General features: G+C 41.2%; 1 protein-coding gene across 3 annotated transcripts in view; it reads right to left on the reverse strand.

Moving 5' to 3' along the window:
- The window catches only part of VPS13A (vacuolar protein sorting 13 homolog A), a 466,977-nt gene that overhangs the window by 398,805 nt on the left and 51,976 nt on the right, over nucleotides 1-16,196 (reverse strand). For all 3 annotated transcript variants that reach the window (XM_040355879.1, XM_040355888.1, XM_040355872.1), the window contains exons 2-6: nucleotides 11,087-11,130; nucleotides 4,171-4,213; nucleotides 3,377-3,472; nucleotides 1,687-1,788; nucleotides 1,472-1,581 (exon numbers count right to left, since the gene is read on the reverse strand). In XM_040355879.1, coding sequence (XP_040211813.1) covers nucleotides 1,472-1,581; nucleotides 1,687-1,788; nucleotides 3,377-3,472; nucleotides 4,171-4,213; nucleotides 11,087-11,130 — 395 coding nt within the window. The remainder of the gene's footprint in view (nucleotides 1-1,471; nucleotides 1,582-1,686; nucleotides 1,789-3,376; nucleotides 3,473-4,170; nucleotides 4,214-11,086; nucleotides 11,131-16,196) is intronic.

A 16,196-nucleotide genomic window follows, 5' to 3' on the forward strand; every position in this document is an offset into this window, starting at 1 on the left:
CTCTACATTTAACCACTTGCTGGCCGGCGCACGCCGATATACGTCGGCAGAATGTCTCTCCTGCGCAAACTGACGTACTTAAACATCATTACATAAAAGCAGGTCACGCGAAGTCCGCCAGTGGCCCGTGATCACGACGAGGAGAGGCAGAACTGTAAACGAGGCATTTCCCAGTTCTGTCTAGTGACACGACAGGGATCTACTGCTTCCAGTGATTAGGAGCAGTGATCTTGGTCATGTTTCAGGAATCCCAACCCCCCTACAGTTAGAACACGCTGAGGGAACACACTTAACACCTTGATCGCCCTGTAGTGTTAACCCCTTCCCTGCATTTTTATAGCACTGACCAATGTAATAATGTTCCCTGTAATCAGAGAGAGCAGTTATCCTTTGTTAGTGTCCGTTCTAGGTTCTGCTGGTGCAGGCTCAGCTTCTTTCGCCTGCATCCCACTGAACTCTGGGATATAGTGGGCAGAAGAGCTTTCACCCTAGTCTGCATATTCATGCCTCTTCAGCCAATCCCTTATCAGGAGAATGAGTGACCAGAGGGCTGAGAGGGGTATAAATAGGCTGGGGGGCCTAGAATAGGTTTCTCTTGGTTCTGGGGGAGTAAGACGCAGCGCCTGAGTGCAGAAGCATCCCTGGGAGACTACCTGGAGCTTCAAATAATAATAGGAGAATGTAATTTTCCTGGCTAGCAAAAATAATTCTATTGCATCCCATAGATCATCTCTGCAAATGTACTTTATAAACTAGGAACGGTTTATGTAAAAGCTCACACACAGGCAATGCAGAAAAAAAGTGACAAGATGACTGGATTATTCAACGGCTTCCAAACATTTTAACTCCCATGTTCCTGGTGATTAAGATATAAAGTGAGCAGTGTACAGCTAAACTGCCTAGAAGCAAAAAAATATTTTTTTTGCTGATTGCTACCCATAGATTTTATTGTGTTGCAAAGGTCGAATCTGTCAACAAGTAGTTAAGTTCTTGCTACTAAAATCTTTGCAAATCTCATGTGTAGCTGTGCTCTAAGGGCTTCCCAACAAGCCTAAAGCACACTTATGTACTATGAGCAAGAATCCATGCATAGCTAAACAGGCACAACTTGTTTTATTTATACTGTATATAGGAAACAAAAAGCCACTGCTGAAGTATAGAAAACACAATTGCATTTCTGAACCATTCCAATTCAAGATGTTTTCATTTGTTTTCCTTTTTGTTTCTACACTGGGGCTGTGATAATACAGTAAATGGATTTTTATGGGGTTTTCTTTTTTTCCTTGGATCTGCTATACATTTTTTACTTTCTTGCTGGGGGTTTGTATGTCTATGCTAAAATTGTTTTTGATAGATACAAGCCGACATCTATATTCTAATAAATAAAATGTGATATTGACACAAGTACTGCATATAACTCAATCAAAAGTAACTTTTCTACTTATCCCCCGCTTCAACTTTGTTTACTTACATCATCTTCATAGCGGACATGAATATTGGAGATCTTCAATTGAAGATTTTTGATAACCTGAGTTACTAATTTCTCTACAAATGTATCCTGTTTTTCTTCCTTTGGCTTTTCTTCATGTAAAAAAAAAAAAAAGGAAGCAGTTCAATCAGCACAGTACAACATGTCATAAAAGGGAAATATCTCACTGATGTAGAAAAATACAGTCGAACACATACCCTGGTCCGCCACTTTTTGTTTGGCCTCTTCAATGCGTTGAAGCTCTCGTTGCTTTGCTTCCAAAAACTGTTTTTCTTCTTTTTCAGCATCATATTTAATACCTGAAATAAAATATGCACCAATTGAGGACTAGCAGTAGGTGTAAACAACATAGGTAATTTAGAACATAGGACTATTACTTTAAATGTCAGACTTTGCATCTCTATGGGTAATCTGCACACACATGGGATGCCTATGTCAGAGGCATAAACTAGAACCTCCAGGGCCCTGGTTAAAGTAACCATAAAGGGCGCCCCTGATCCCTGGCAGAAGCTCCCCCACGGTGGTGGAATGCCAGGGCCTGCTCGCAAGTGTGACCTTTCCAAACCTGGTAGTTCCACCACAAGTGTCTGTAGTTTATTTTGTTTTGAATTATTTTAATTATTTTTTACCATATTATTATTATTTAGTTTGAATATTTAGGAGCCTCAATGTGGGGCTTTGGTGAAATATAAGGGGTCTAAACAGACGTCTGATGTTTCACCTTTGAAGAGATTGGGGACACAGCCCTCAAGTTCCATCTCTGCAGCCTCAGCTGCACAAAATGAATGGACAAGACTAGCTCTGTACATAGCTTTCCGTTTATCCACAGTAAACACAGTTTACAATGCTTCAGTTATGAATGAAAGGAGTCAGTGATCGCTATAGACAAGGAAGAAGCCGCTAAATTACACAATTACCGCCCCCTTTCTCGCTCTCCATCTTGACAGATCCCTCACAGCAGCTGGAAGAGGGGGGAACATGGCAGCGCTGCAGGGGGTGAAGCAGTAAAGGGGGTGGGGGGTGTTGGGTCGAGAGAGTAAACAGGGGCCTGGAGCAGCAGAAGGTGGATAGAAGGGGGAGGCATGGAGAGGCACCAATCCTTTTTGTTTTCCTCCTGCAGCCGCTAAAAGGCTGCAGGAGGAAAAAGGAGGGGATTGGTTCCTCTATATGCTGCCCCTTTCACCCCTCCTATCCAGGTGTACATGGGGAGCGCGGGTCCCGTGGAGCATGGGGCTGGGCCGCATTTGCGACACCTGCACATACACCCCTGGCTTATGTATATGTAATAAAATGGTCCTGGCTTTACCTGTCAGTAATATACAGTGCACTTGAATCAAAAAAGTGTGAATGTGCTGGGAAATATAAGGAACTGACACTAAGCCCCCATTCCCACCGGTGCAACTTTGACATATGGCATTATAAATCACACCCCATTGCTGGCAATGGAACCGTTCATGCTGCAGCGATTATGAAAAGGGTTCCTGTACTACTTTTTACCGATTTCATAGTGACTTGCATAGACTTCTGTTATATGAAGTCACAAACCACAATGGAAACCTCAATGGAAAAAAAAAAAAAAAAATCGCACTGATGTTCGGCTTTGAAATAGCACTGAAGTATCGCAATTTCAAATCCGCACCAGTGTGAATGGGGGCTAAACATATCAGGGTTTTGGGAGTTTTCATCAGTAACCATAAACAAATAATAAAAAAATATATAATTTTAACACATATTAGATCCTCCATCAACATGCAGAATATCATTTAGACTGGAGTTTGTTTTTTGTTTTTTAACCGTGTTAGCCAATAGGGTTACAAATGAATACTGCCTTTTTGACCACCAAGCACCTTTTACTAAACATACAAAGAATGAAAACCATGAACCTACTAGCAATAGGCACTATTAATAAGTAAACACCATCCAAAACAGCTTCCACCGGTTGCGTATAAAGATTTTTCCAAGGGATTTTAAGATCGAGTTTTCCTGCAGAAGACAAAAGCTAGTATGATTATTGAAACAATGTAAAATGTTCTAATAATGCAGAATTAATATTCTGACAGGTTTCCTTTCAAAAGCTAGCCATCATATAGAAACATCTTACCAGTAGAGACCCTTGGATCATCTTTTTTTATTTTTATCAACAGTAGTTACCACAATGCCACACGATAAAATAAACATAAAATGCACAGCCATAAATACAAAATGGTCTATCAGGCGACCAAGTTGGCCACGCCTGGAAATGTCGTAGATTGCCGACCGATCATCTTACCCAGAAGTGGGAGCTGGTACCTGTCAAAACCAGTTACCTGCTCCACTCTCCTCCCCAAAAAATTGTCAAATGTGGCAGTGGGGGAGGGGGGGTTTCGAAAAAACAGCTTCCCAACTTATATACCCTATGGGGTTTTTGCCACATCCCATTTTCCTTTAGTAAATCATATCTCCAATTATAACAGTATTTCCATTTCAACAAACAGAAATTATTTTTACCACTGGGACATCCAAATTCCATCTTATTAAACAATTAGACACACTTTTGCGAATCTATTTAATACATTACAATGTTGTTCAAAGAAAACCAAGGATTGAATTGACTTTGTCACGTGCACAACAGCTTCTCAATAACTGATGTGAAGTTCAATATTTAAGTCCTGGTAATAAAAATTGGCCAGTCTTCAACTCACCAATATGTCCGGCTTTCACTTTAAAAGGCACATCCAGTTCACTCTACAAAAAAAAAAAAAAAATCAATAACCATTACATCTTCAGATTAAAGACCAACTCTGGGCAACTAAAACATGTTCCATTGCAGTGGGGCTGCGCCTATACTGCAAGGGTTAAATTGTTGTTTATATCTAAGGGAAAAAAAAAAAAAAAAAAAGACTTAGCTGATCCTCTGCTCTTACCTGCAGCTAGATCAGCCCCCCATAGCTTCTTTTCCCCCCCATGTGTCAATGGTCTGGGCTTCGGCGGTAATCAATACCGAAGCAGTGTACATAGTGCAATGTGATGACACTGGGGGACAGTTCATGGCTGAAGCGTGAGGGAGCACCATCTGGCAGGGCAGCAGAAAATCAAGTAGGAAATACGGTTTCTTCTCGCCCATAGACAGAATGGGCTATTAACCCTTGCAGTGCAGATGCAGCTCCACAGCAAGGGATACTTTACAATTTTCTCTGAGATGAGCTTTAGGTCTAATGAGTGTATGCATTCTTGAAAGAAAGCAATACAGAGTGAACAAATAAAGTGGTTGTAAACCCTCACCCTCACCCAGGGAAGTGACGGGCCTCAGGCGATATACAGAGATGAAACAAATCCGCAGTCTTGTCTGCTCTACATCCGTTCAAAGTGCTGAATCTACACATATGCTCTCAGCTCTGAAAAGCAGGGGGCAGACAGCAGAAGTTAGATCAGTGAGGAGAGCTCTCAGAGCTGATTGGAGGGAAGAGACACACCCCCCTTCACAGAGCACACAGGAATAGAGCGGAGGTTGTCAATCTGCTGAAGCTCCCTCCCCTGTCACCTTTTTTCTCTTGGTGTTAGGAACACTTGTCATAAGTGATTTATGCTAATAGAGGAAACAAGGCATAGGACAGAAATGACACTTGGTGCTCTTAATTAAGACAAGTACACACTAGACTAGAGATATGCTTTGTTCATAATTAATGTCTGAGGTTTACAACTTTACCAATATGTAGGCATGTAACCTAATCTCTTCTAGAACTAGATTTATCAGCAACAAATTTCCAGTTTTACAGCAAGTCACTACGATGGCAGTGGTTCCAGGTTGGAACCATCTTCTACAAATATGAAATGGTAAGGAGTCCAAAAGTAATAGAAAGCATCCAAACCAAAATTAATCTCTGCTGTTTTTTTCTGACAACTCTAAACAGGAACGTTAGACTGATTAAAACATACAAGAACAATTTTACTTTCTATGCTATAGCCAGTCTTTTAAGGAGGCTTACAAAAGTTACATAAATATAACACAAAATGTATAAAATTATTTCTTTTGACACGTAGCCCCCTCCCTCCCTCCCCTCTTTCCCTTCCTTCCCCCTCACCTAGTCCATTAATTTTCAGCACTTTTCTCCACACTCTCAACATTCCCTTCAAATCTTAGATCAGCACGCAGTGTCCCCCTCTTTAGGCCCATTACCAGTAAATATTACTATTTAAAACCTCTTTTTACTTCATTAGAGCCCGTTCTATGTTATCCCCCTTCGTGCGCCACAGGGGAATTTTCAGACCCATTGCCTGATCGCCCTGACCAGTCTAGGTGAGCAAATTTTTCTTTGACTCCCTGAGAAAATCCACTGTTCCTTATGTTTATTTTACTGTACATAATGCTTGTTGTTTACTGTATACCTTATACATATCTTTTTAGACCCTCCTGAAGAAGCAATACTACCGCGAAACCGGTCAAGGTCATTGGCTCCACCCATTAGACACAGATGGTCTCAATATCTGATCTGATCTGTGGGGTCTGTCCCTAAATGTGTTTTTATATTGTATTTTGTCATTTGTAAATAAATATTGTTTTTTATATCAATTTGATTTCCTATCAGTGCCTTGAAAGTCCCAACCAATAATCTTGACCTATGACTATTTTCAATTGGCCCCAAGCAGCCTTTTGTAATTAAATTCTCATTGGGTCTTACTTTCTCCACGTAGCCTAGGTTCACATTGGAGGGATTTGTCATGCAATTTGATCTAATCAAATCGCATGACAAGTCACAGCCTATTGGCAGTGCGACGCCGATTTTGCGACTCCACACAGTTTTGCAAAATTAGTTCCTGCACTACTTTTGCCGATTTCAGGTGTGATTTCAATAGACATCTGTGTATGAAGCCACACAGATGTCTATCAAGTAGCACCTGAAATCGCACTGACCTTGCTACTTTGAAATCACACTACTTCAAGTGAAGTAGCGCGATTTTAAAAGTAGCATCAATGTGAACCAGGGCGTAAACCGCATTCATGACATTTGAACCAAGCACGTATATCTGTAGTGTTTACATGTCTCTCTCCAAAGCTTGAAGTGTTCTTTCTTCCTGGTGCGTCGTTCCACTGTCATCAGCCTGAGTCACCTCTGACAATTTCTCTGACACATGAGATAACACCAGTTGAAAATTTGTGTCGCAGGGAGCTTGTCTATGTGAAGGGGGGGTCCCTTTCCTCCAATCAGCTCTCACACCGTATAAATCCTGTCTCCCCACCCCAATGTACTGCTTAAAGATTAAGAAGGATTTTTAACATGATCTGCACTTTTCAAAGGGTGTAGACAGCAGATATACATATAAAACCTATGTAGGGAGATTTGATTCATCACTGTGTATCATCTGAGGCTGTTAACTTCACTAGGTATATGTGAGGGTTTACATCCACTTTAAAGCGGAGTTCCACCCAAAAATTTAACTTTCTCTTTAACCACTTCAGCCCCGAACCATATTTCTGGTCAATGACCGGGCCACTTTTTGCAATTCGGCACTGCGTCACTTTAACTGACAATTGCACAGTCCTGCGATGTGGCTCCCAAACTAAATTGGCGTCCTTTTTTTCCCACAAATAGAGCTTTATTTTGGTGGTATTTGATCACCTCTGCGGTTTTTATTTTTTGCAATATAAACAAAAATAGAGCGACAATTTAAAAAAAAAATTAATTTTTTTTTTGCTGTAATAAATATCCCCAAAAATATATTTAAAAAAAATATATATATTTTTTCCCTCAGTTTAGGCCGATACGTATTCTTCTACATATTTTTCGTAAAAAATAAACCAAAATAAAAAATTGCAATAAGCGTTTATGGTTGATTGGTTTGCGCAAAAGTTATAGCGTCTACAAAATAGGGCATAGTTTTATGGCATTTTTATTAATATTTTTTTTTGACTAGTAATGGCGGCGATCAGCGATTTTCATCAGTACTGTGACCTTATGGCGGACACTTCGGACACTTTTGACAAATTTTTGGGACCATTGGCATTTTTATAGCGATCAGTGCTATAAAAATGTAAAAAATCCTAAGGAAAAACCAAAGGAAAACACTGCGCTAATACGTGATGATAAAAAATGATGATAATGAGTGACAAAAGCAGCTAGTACCTATTGCTCAAAATACCCAAAGCAAAAAAACGTACAACCAAAAAGAAGGTACAGCGCTGATGTGAATGAATTAAATTGTGAATAAACCAGATAAATTGTGAAAAATAATCTGTGACTTGATGAACAAAACAAATTAATTATATGGTGAAAAAATTCCTAAGAATGTCCAGAAGTGAAAGAGTAAATATGCTGATCCTCCACCAATCAATGATTGAATATAGGTGATAAAATAGCAAATATGAATCAGTGAAAAAGAGTCCAATGGTAAAAACTAGGGTTGTCCCGATACCACTTTTTTAGGACCGAGTACAAGTACCGATACTTTTTTTCAAGTAGTCGCCGATACCGAATACCGATACTTTTTTTAAATGTGTCCCCAAATGCAGCCATGTCCCCCCCATATGCAGCCATGTCCCCCACATATGCAGCCATGTCCCTCTAGCCATGTCCCTCACATATGCAGCCATGTCCCTCTAGCCATGTCCCTCACATATGCAGCCATGTCCCTCTAGCCATGTCCCTCACATATGCAGCCATGTCCCTCTAGCCATGTCCCTCACATATGCAGCAATGTCCCTCTAGCCATGTCCCTCACATATGCAGCAATGTCCCTCTAGCCATGTCCCTCACATATGCAGCCATGTCCCTCTAGCCATGTCCCTCACATATGCAGCCATGTCCCTCACATATCCAGCAATGTCCCTCTAGCCATGTCCCTCACATATGCAGCAATGTCCCTCTAGCCATGTCCCTCGATGCGGCGGCGCGATGCAGCGGCGGGGGGGGGAAAGGGGGGGGGGGAAGTATTCTATTTAGGTATCGGGGGTATTTGCGCGAGTACGAGTACTCCCGCAAATACTCGGTATCGGTCCCGATACCGATACTGGTATCGGTATCTGGACAACCCTAGTAAAAACAAACGAAATTCTTAATCTTCCACCAAGAGAAAACACCCGTGTGATGGTATTCCAGTCTGCTTACCAGATTCACTGACCGTTAGTGCGGTCAGATAGAGCCCAGAGATCTTTTAAAGTCCTCTCAAGTGGACTATATAACAGCAGGTTACACAGATCGGATCATCTACTGCTCCAAAACTCCAGATAAAATGAGGATGCGCTCATGTATTCAAAGAGAAAGAACGAGAAATAGCTCCATAGTGAAGTACTGTATGTAAGGATTTTTTATTAAGGAAAAAATTGCACTTACAATTCGGTCGATATAAAAAGGCTTGTCATGGATCCCAGCGCATGCAGCGCGTACTGACAATCGAATCCTGGTGGCTGTGCTCAGTGTGTATAGCTCTCTCCGTACGAGCGATGACAGGGTACGCTTTAGGCCACTCCTACGTATGTTTCGTCGTAAGACGTCGTCGGGGATGGACCAAGTCCAGCCTTTTTATATCGACCGAATTGTAAGTGCAATTTTTTCCTTTATAAAAAATCCTTACATACAGTACTTCACTATGGAGCTATTTCTCGTTCTTTCTCTTTGAATACATGAGCGCATCCTCATTTTATATGGAGTTTTGGAGCAGTAGATGATCCGATCTGTGTAACCCAGGGTTTGACAAATTTGCTTGGAATCTAGGAGCCAGGTAAAAAAGTTAGGAGCCAGAAAACGCGCCCCGTCCCGACGAGCTTGCGCGCAGAAAGCGAACACATACGTGACCAGCGCCCCCATATGTAAACGGTGTTCAAACCACACACGTGAGGTATCGCCGCGATTGGTAGAGCGAGAGCAATAATTCTAGCCCTAGACCTCCTCTGTAACTCAAAACATGCAACCTGTAGATTTTTTTTAAACGTCGCCTATGAAGATTTTAAAGGGTAAAAGTTTGTCTGCATTCCACGAGCGGACGCAATTTTGAAGCGTGACATGTTGGGTATAAATTTACTCGGCGTAACATTATCTTTCATAATATTAAAAAAAAAAAATGGGGATAATTTTACTATTGTCTTATTTAATTCAAAAAAGTGTAATTTTTTCACCAAAAAAGTGCGCTTGTAAGACCGCTGCGCAAATACGGCATGACAGAAAGTATTGCAACGTTTGCCATTTTATTCTCTAGGGTGTTAGGATAAAAAATATATATAATGTTTGGGGGTTCTAATTAGAGGGAAGAAGATGGCAGTGAAAAAATAGTGAAAAATGACATTCGAATTGCTGTTTAACTTGTAATGCTTAACTGGTAATACCAACGGCCACCACTAGATGGCGCCAGCTCACATCTGGTGGTAATAACTTGTAATACCAACGGCTCACCACCAGATGGCCCCAGCTCCAAAAAAAAAAAAAAAATTTTTTTTTTTTTTTTTTTTTTTTTTTGCCCCCCCTTCCAAGCCAAGTCGCCAGGGCCCGGGATTTGTCGAGCCCTGGTGTAACCTGCTGTTATATAGTCCACTTGAGAGGACTTTAAAAGATCTCTGGGCTCTATCTGACCGCACTAACGGTCAGTGAATCTGGTAAGCAGACTGGAATACCATCACACGGGTGTTTTCTCTTGGTGGCAGATTAAGAATTTCGTTTGTTTTTACCATTGGATTCTTTTTCACTGATTCATATTTGCTATTTTATCACCTATATTCAATCATTGATTGGTGGAGGATCAGCATATTTACTCTTTCACTTCTGGACATTCTTAGGAATTTTTTCACCATATAATTAATTTGTTTTGTTCATCAAGTCACAGATTATTTTTCACAATTTATCTGGTTTATTCACAATTTAATTCATTCACATCAGCGCTGTACCTTCTTTTTGGTAGTGCTATAAAAATGCATTGATTACTATAAAAATGCCACTGGCAAGGAAGGGGTTAACACTAGGGGGCGAGGAAGGGGTTAAGTATGTTCCCTAGGTGTGTTCTAACTGAAGGGGGGTGAAGGGGGGTGGGACTGACTTGGGGAAATGACAGATCGCTGTTCATACATTGTATGAACAGCGAACAGTCATTTCTCCCCCTGATAGGACCGGGAGCTGTGTGTTCAATGAGCGATCGTGGGCGCCAGGCACGCGCGTCGGGGCGACGTGCACGCGTCCCTATTGGTTGCATAGTGAGATGACGTATAGCTATGTGATCTCGCGCAGCCGAGCCGACCTGCCGCCGTATAACTACTTGCCGACCAGCCGCCGCCGCCATTTTTTTTGGAGGAGGAGGAGCAGATACCCTGTTTTTACAGGCACCCAGCTCCCACTTTCTCCCCTGGCTCCACGGCGCCGGAAAGAACTTCACCTCTCCGCCCTCCCTCCCATCTTCTGTGACACATCACAGGTCCCAGAAGATTGCCCGGCCATTCACAGCCCGCAGCGCTGCTCGCACATGCACAGTGCAGGCCCACAGTTAGAATGCCGGTGCCTTGAAGAGGAGGGGGAGAAGAGCGAGGCTTCCTGCATTTGCATCGCTGGACCGTGGGACAGGTGTCCGATTATTAAAGTCAGCAGCTACACTCTAAGCTGTGCCCAACATAAAAAAAAAAAAAAAAAAGGATTGCCGTACCAATGCATTTTCTTTTATCGCCAGATTCTTCAGTGCTACAGCGCCTAGAAGACAGAAATACTTTTTAGCATATATGAATCTCACACATAAAAAGAACAGCATGAAGGTAGAACAAATATTGCACATTTAAAAAGAAATAAAAAAATTCTGCAATCTTCCTCAGTCTGGAGCTGCCCATTTCTATACTTCTGTTCCACCACCAGATGTCCTCAATATGCCAGCCAGTGTGATACAACTCCCTTCCTCTGAGCCCAAACTGTAATGGACCTACCCTCACATTGTGAATGGGCAGTGAAAAAGCAACAAAACAATGACAAGCTCATCTCAGTATGTTCCCCATCAGCACATGAATGAATGCCTTATTCCGCTTCATCCTCTCACTCTCTTACAAATACAGTGCTTGCATGGGTACATGGTTGCACACCTGTGTTCTTTCATACAAAAAGATAGCAATGGGGTTAAGATTTTGCATTTTAAATCAGCTAGGTGTGTCCAAACAAAAATGTGTACAAAGTCTTATGCCCCGTACACACCATCACTTTATGTGATGAAAAAAAATGACGTTTTTAAAAACGTCACTTTAATTGACCGTGTGTGGGGGAAACGTTGTTTTATGTCTTGTAAAAAACGACCAAAAAAAATTTAAGCATGCTTCAATTTTATGTGTCGTTTTTCAAAACGTCGTTTTCTACTTCACAGAAATTGACCGTGTGTAGCAAAAAACGTTGTTTAAAAATACGTTTTTACACCCGCGCATGCCCAGAAGCGAGCTTCAATGGAAAAAGTTGTGAGAACGTAACCTCGCTTTGCTAGAACATTGTGAGAAAAACGATGGTGTGTAGGCAACTTCGTCTTTGAAAATTGAAGTTTCAAAAACGTCGTTTTTGACTTCACAGAAAATGTCGTTTTTTTTCATCACATAAAGTGATGGTGTGTACTGGGCATTAGAGTATGGTTTTTAATCATCCATATTCTGAACAGAAAAGCCTGTTTTCTGTCAGCAGATGCAAAGTGAAATCCTTGCTTTCTGGGGTGAAGCAGTGAACTGTTTTCAAAGGCTTGACACACCTCCTGCCGAGTACAGAACTCTCCAGTCAGCATGGAGCAGGAGCGTTGCTGATTATAGAATGATAGGTCAGACTCAGCAGGAGGCATGTCAAAACTGCAGACAGATCACATAAAGAGCAAGAGTCTGACTTTGCAGCTGCTGGCGGGGGACAGGCTTCTCTACTCAGGTTGTAGTTGCTTTCTGGAAAAAAAATTAACTGTAGGACATTGAACATCTTTTGTTTTGATTCATCTGGAATGTAAACTGAAAAGTTCAAATGGGCTTTAAAAGTGTCATTAAACCCACATAATTAGCCACTTGCCTACTGGACACATATACCCCCTTCCTGCCCAGGCCAATTTTCAGCTTTCAGCACTGTCGCACTTTGAATGACAATTGCCCGGTCATGCTACACTGTACCCAAATACATTTTTTATCACACAAATAGAAGCTTTCTTTTGGTGGTATTTAATCACCACTGGGTTATTTTTTTTTGTTGCTAAAACAAACAAAAAAGATTGAAAAAATAAACAAAAACAAAAACCAGATTTCATGGTTTGTTATAGTATTTTGCAAACAGGTCATTTTTCTCCTTCACTGATATGCAGCAATGAGGCTGTACTGATAAGCGGCACTGATGAGGAGGCACTGATGAGGCTGCACTGATAGGCACTGGTTGGTAGCAATGGTGGGCACTGGTTAGCAGTACAAATGGGCACTGGTGGAACCGATGTGCCTTTTACAGAAGCCATTAATCGGCTTTAGTTTTTTCTTCTCACGCTGTCAGCGTGAGGGGGAAAAAGCCAATTAAGGGCTTCTGTTTACATCATGTGATCAGCTGTCATTTGGCTGACAGCTGATCACATGGTAAAGAGCCGTAATCAGCCCTTTACTCCGATTTGTGACCAGCCGAGTCTCAGTGATCACAGAGCGGGGTGTGCGGGCAGTGCAAGCAAGGGAGGATGTCCATGTACGCTGTAGCCATCTTTCGATTATAGTGCAGGCAACAAGTGGTTAAAAACTATCAATAAGTGGTGTATTACTTGTTGTTTGTACTCACTTCGGGATTGGTTTTCTGTATTCTGCAAAAAATCTGGTTCATCCTTTTGTTCTCTGTCTCCCCCTTCTGTTCATTTCCCCACTACAGTTGGGGATTTTGCAGAACAGTGTTGGTAGCTAGTGCACATGCTCGGTTTTCTGTGTGTTTCCTACCCTGAGCATTTCTTCCCCATCACATCTGAGCAGCTCATGTTACCATATACACAGTGGTAAATGACAACCCACTCCCTCCCTCCTCCTCAGGGCTCACTAACCAAGCTAAACACAATGGGGTAGGATATTACATGTAGTTTAATGGAGGCTTCACCCCCCTCTCTGTTGTTCTAAGACACAGGCTGAGGAGGCATGACACAGTGGCCTGTGACTGGCAGAAATCTGCCCACACCATATTATTGCCCAAAAAATAAAAAGTTTTACATTTAAAACATATATTTATAATGTATGACAATTTAAAAAACAGTTTATAGAAATTAATTATTTTTACTTTGTATCCCAAAGGCTGTTTTTTTTTAAATTGTGAACACGTGACCAGCAGAAGAGGACTAGAAGCTCCTCCTACTACTGCTTCCCTGCAGACAGGCTGGGTCATGCGACAGCTGTACTGTATAATCAAAAAAAAATGTGCTTGGATTTTTTTTTTATTAAAATTACAGTGCCATCATCCACATGCAGAAAGAGAAGGGATAATGCAAATTAAACAGTGTGTATTTAGTATCACTTTAAGATGATTCTGAAAAGATTTTGCTCCTAGTCTGAAAACATAATTTAAACAATTCCAAAATGTTTTCATGACATCTTTTACAGCATCTCTCCAAGAAAATAACTGCTTCAAACATTTTAGCACTTTTAACCTTCACAATGTGCTAATTAAAATGAATGTTTCTTCCTACAGCTCTAAATTCAATATTTGCATCTGTTTCTTGCACCCTTGAGATGCCCCCCTTTAGAAACAAACGAACAAAAACATATAGACTGCAGTTTTCAGAATTCTCTGCCATTTTCTTGGTCAGGACTCTGGAGAACAATGAAAAAGAGGTATACCACTGAAATGATGATGCCACAACTTTACTCAATAATTAAATGTTTTGCAAACAGCTGATTATGATAAAGGCCTAAACAGTTTTGCTTAGAAATGAAAACACTCTCCCACAGGTATACGCGTTACTGTATAGTTCATTTACATATCCACTAGCCCTCTGGAAGATTTACCCCCTTTATAAACAGGTAATTTTTTGCGTTACAGCACTGTGTTATTTTAACTGACAATTGCTCAGTCATGCAACGCTGTACCCACATAGAGCTTTCATTTGATCACCACTGCGTTTTATTTTTTTTTCATTAGAAACAAAAAAGGCCGACAATTAAAAAAATTTAAAAGCAATCTTTTTTACTTTCTGCTATATCCAATTAACTAAAAAAAATCGAATTTCTTCATTCATTCATTTAGGCCAATATGTATTCTGCTACATGTTTTTGGTAAAAAAAAAAAAAAAAAACAAGCGTATATTGATTAGTTTGTGCAAAAGTTATAGCGTTTACATACTATCAGATATATACTGGATTTATTTATTTTTTTAGACTAGTAATGGCGGCGATCAGCAACTTATAGCGGGACTGCGATATTGCGGCAGACATTCTGACACTTTTTGGGAACCAGTGACACCAATACAGTGATCAGTGCTAGAAATGCAGTATGCACTGTCACTGTACTAAAGACCCTGGCTGGGAAGGGGTTAAACATCTAGGGAAATTAAAGGGTAAAATGTGTGCCTAACAAGTGTCTTTGTGTACTATATGTGGTGCTTTTACTAAGGGATGCAATTAATTTTCTCTCACTGCTTTGTAAGGAAAGAAAATTCATCACATCCCCACTGTCAGGCTGGAGCTCTGCGTTGTTTACATATGCAAAGCTCCGTCCAACCTCTCTCCTCAACAATTAGCGGACATCCATTTAGCACCCGCTGATTGGCTTCTTCTATGACTAAATCACGGCAAAAGCGGGGCACGTGCCCCCTACCGGAACTGCAGAATCACATATATAGAGATAGATATCAATACGCAATTCTGCACAGAACAGTCACCCTATAGCAGTAAATCTATGGTGTTCGACATTATGTAGTCATGCCCTAAAAAAGTGACTTCTGTATACAGAAATGCTATTGCAGCCACATGTACCATAAAAACTACACACACAGCAACAGTTAAAGTGTATTAAAATCTGCCTGCAAATCATAGATTTTTCTTATATTATTAAGTAGCATAAAACACAAACAATTACTTTTTGTAACATCTAAGCCCTGGTTCACACCAGTGCAGCTTTGAAATTGCGCTACTTTAGCACAATTTCAATGCAGCCGATTGGTGAATTTCATGTCTGGTTTACATAGATGTCAAAGCATGTCACACATGAAATCGCACAGAAATAGTGCAGGAACCTTTTTCAAAGTCATTGCAACATGAGTATCAGCTATTTGAATGGTTCCATTGTCGCAGATTTGGAACTGTCAAATCACATGACAAATCGCACTGGTATGAACCAGCGCTTAGAGCATCCTGGCTTTGAGCAAGCTACACCACAACTAGGCAAGGGCTCCACTGGAACTTTAGGCTCCGTTCACATCTAGGCATCCCAGATCTTGGATGCAGTTACGCCGATTCTGCCTGTGATCCCGAATCACTGCAAATCGAGGGACGCCCTTGCGTTCTCCATCACTTCCAATGGCACCCTGATCGCTGCATGATTTTGCCGCAATTGCGGTGTGATAAATCTCAGTAAAATCATGAAAACAGAATCTCAGTGTGCCCATCACTTCTTTTGGGCGACAAGTGTACTACGATTCCGTTTGCATGATTTTACTGCAATTCAAAAAAAAAAAAAAATCGCACCGTGAACCACCGTGGCCATTGGAAGTGACGGGGATCGCAAGGGCATCCCGCAATTTGCCGCGATTCAGGATCGTGGGCAGAATCGCAGTGATCTGGGATGCCTAGATGTACACGGAG

The sequence above is a fragment of the Rana temporaria genome, chromosome 1, assembly GCF_905171775.1.
Source record: "Rana temporaria chromosome 1, aRanTem1.1, whole genome shotgun sequence".
NCBI classification, from domain to species: domain Eukaryota; kingdom Metazoa; phylum Chordata; class Amphibia; order Anura; family Ranidae; genus Rana; species Rana temporaria.